The sequence below is a fragment of the Mizuhopecten yessoensis genome, unplaced genomic scaffold (genome assembly GCF_002113885.1).
Source record: "Mizuhopecten yessoensis strain PY_sf001 unplaced genomic scaffold, ASM211388v2 scaffold3901, whole genome shotgun sequence".
Taxonomy (NCBI): domain Eukaryota; kingdom Metazoa; phylum Mollusca; class Bivalvia; order Pectinida; family Pectinidae; genus Mizuhopecten; species Mizuhopecten yessoensis.
The window spans coordinates 190586-191786 of record NW_018405276.1 but is presented as its reverse complement, the minus strand read 5'-3'; the positions used below and the strand labels follow the sequence as shown (position 1 = coordinate 191786).

Genomic DNA, 1201 nt, shown 5'->3' with positions numbered 1-1201 from the left:
TGTACACGCTACAACTGATAGACTGGTATAGTGTATTGTGTTGTATTGTAGGCTGGTGTGTACATGTTCCAACTGATAGACTGGTACACTGCTACATGGAGCGTCCTTCTCATAGCCGTCACAGAGTCCTTCTTATTTGCATGGATTTACGGTAAGTAACGGGTGAAATGTGTTTGAGTATTAAATAATAACTATGGCAAGCCAACTTAACATTTATTCAAGGAGCAATGTCGATCCTGTATTTCATCGAATTATATAAGATATCTTATATAGCATATGAGATATCTTATATACTTATATAAGATATCTCTTTTAATTTCTATATGAGATATCTCATATAGGATATTAGATATCTTATATATATTATATAAGATATATCATATAGTATTTAAGATATCTTATATCGTATATGAGATATCTTATAAACTATATGAGATATCTTATATCCTATATGAGATATCTCATATAGAAATTAAATGAGATATCTTATATAAATATATAAGATATCATATATACTATACAAGATATCTTGTATCGCATATAAGATATCTCATTTAATTTTCTATATAAGATATATCATATAATATATAAGATATCTCATAAAGCTATATAAGATATCTTATATAATTGAAATCTCTTTGCTATATAAGAAATCTGATATAGAATGAGATTTCGTGGCATTAAAAACCAGAAACTAATTTCTCCCTCGAGAATCATTCGGAGCACATTCAGGATTGCATTGGGCGCAATGGCGGAGAGGGATGGTACGGATGCTGTATTTTCCCTAGGCCTAGCTCGCCTTGTCTCTCTTATAGCGGCCAAAGCAGAGGCTGCCATTTCCCGCACTCTTGAAGTGGGCTCAGACATAATGGCGGCGACAGGAACACGTGTTGTTACAACAAGCCTACTGTCCCTACGTAGATCCTCGAGATATTCCGGACGGGGAGACTTCATTTTCGACATTTTGTTAAAATCTCGTTCCTATATAAGATATCTTATTTAGTAACGAGACTTTAATTATATAAGATATCTTATATAGCTATATGAGATATCTTATATATTATATAAGATATCTTATATAGAAAATTAAATGAGATATCTTATATACGATATAAGATATCTTATATATCATATAAGATATCTTATATAGCATCTCATTTAATTTCTATATAAGATATCTCATATAGTATATAAGATATCT

The 1201-nt window shown here is 30.7% G+C and overlaps 1 protein-coding gene across 1 annotated transcript in view; it reads left to right on the top strand.

Moving 5' to 3' along the window:
• Positions 1 to 1201, top strand: part of LOC110448183 (sodium- and chloride-dependent glycine transporter 2-like) — a 27405-nt gene that overhangs the window by 20084 nt on the left and 6120 nt on the right. The window contains exon 11 of the mRNA XM_021494298.1: positions 52 to 151. Within this exon, the coding sequence (XP_021349973.1) occupies positions 52 to 151 (100 nt within the window). The remainder of the gene's footprint in view (positions 1 to 51; positions 152 to 1201) is intronic.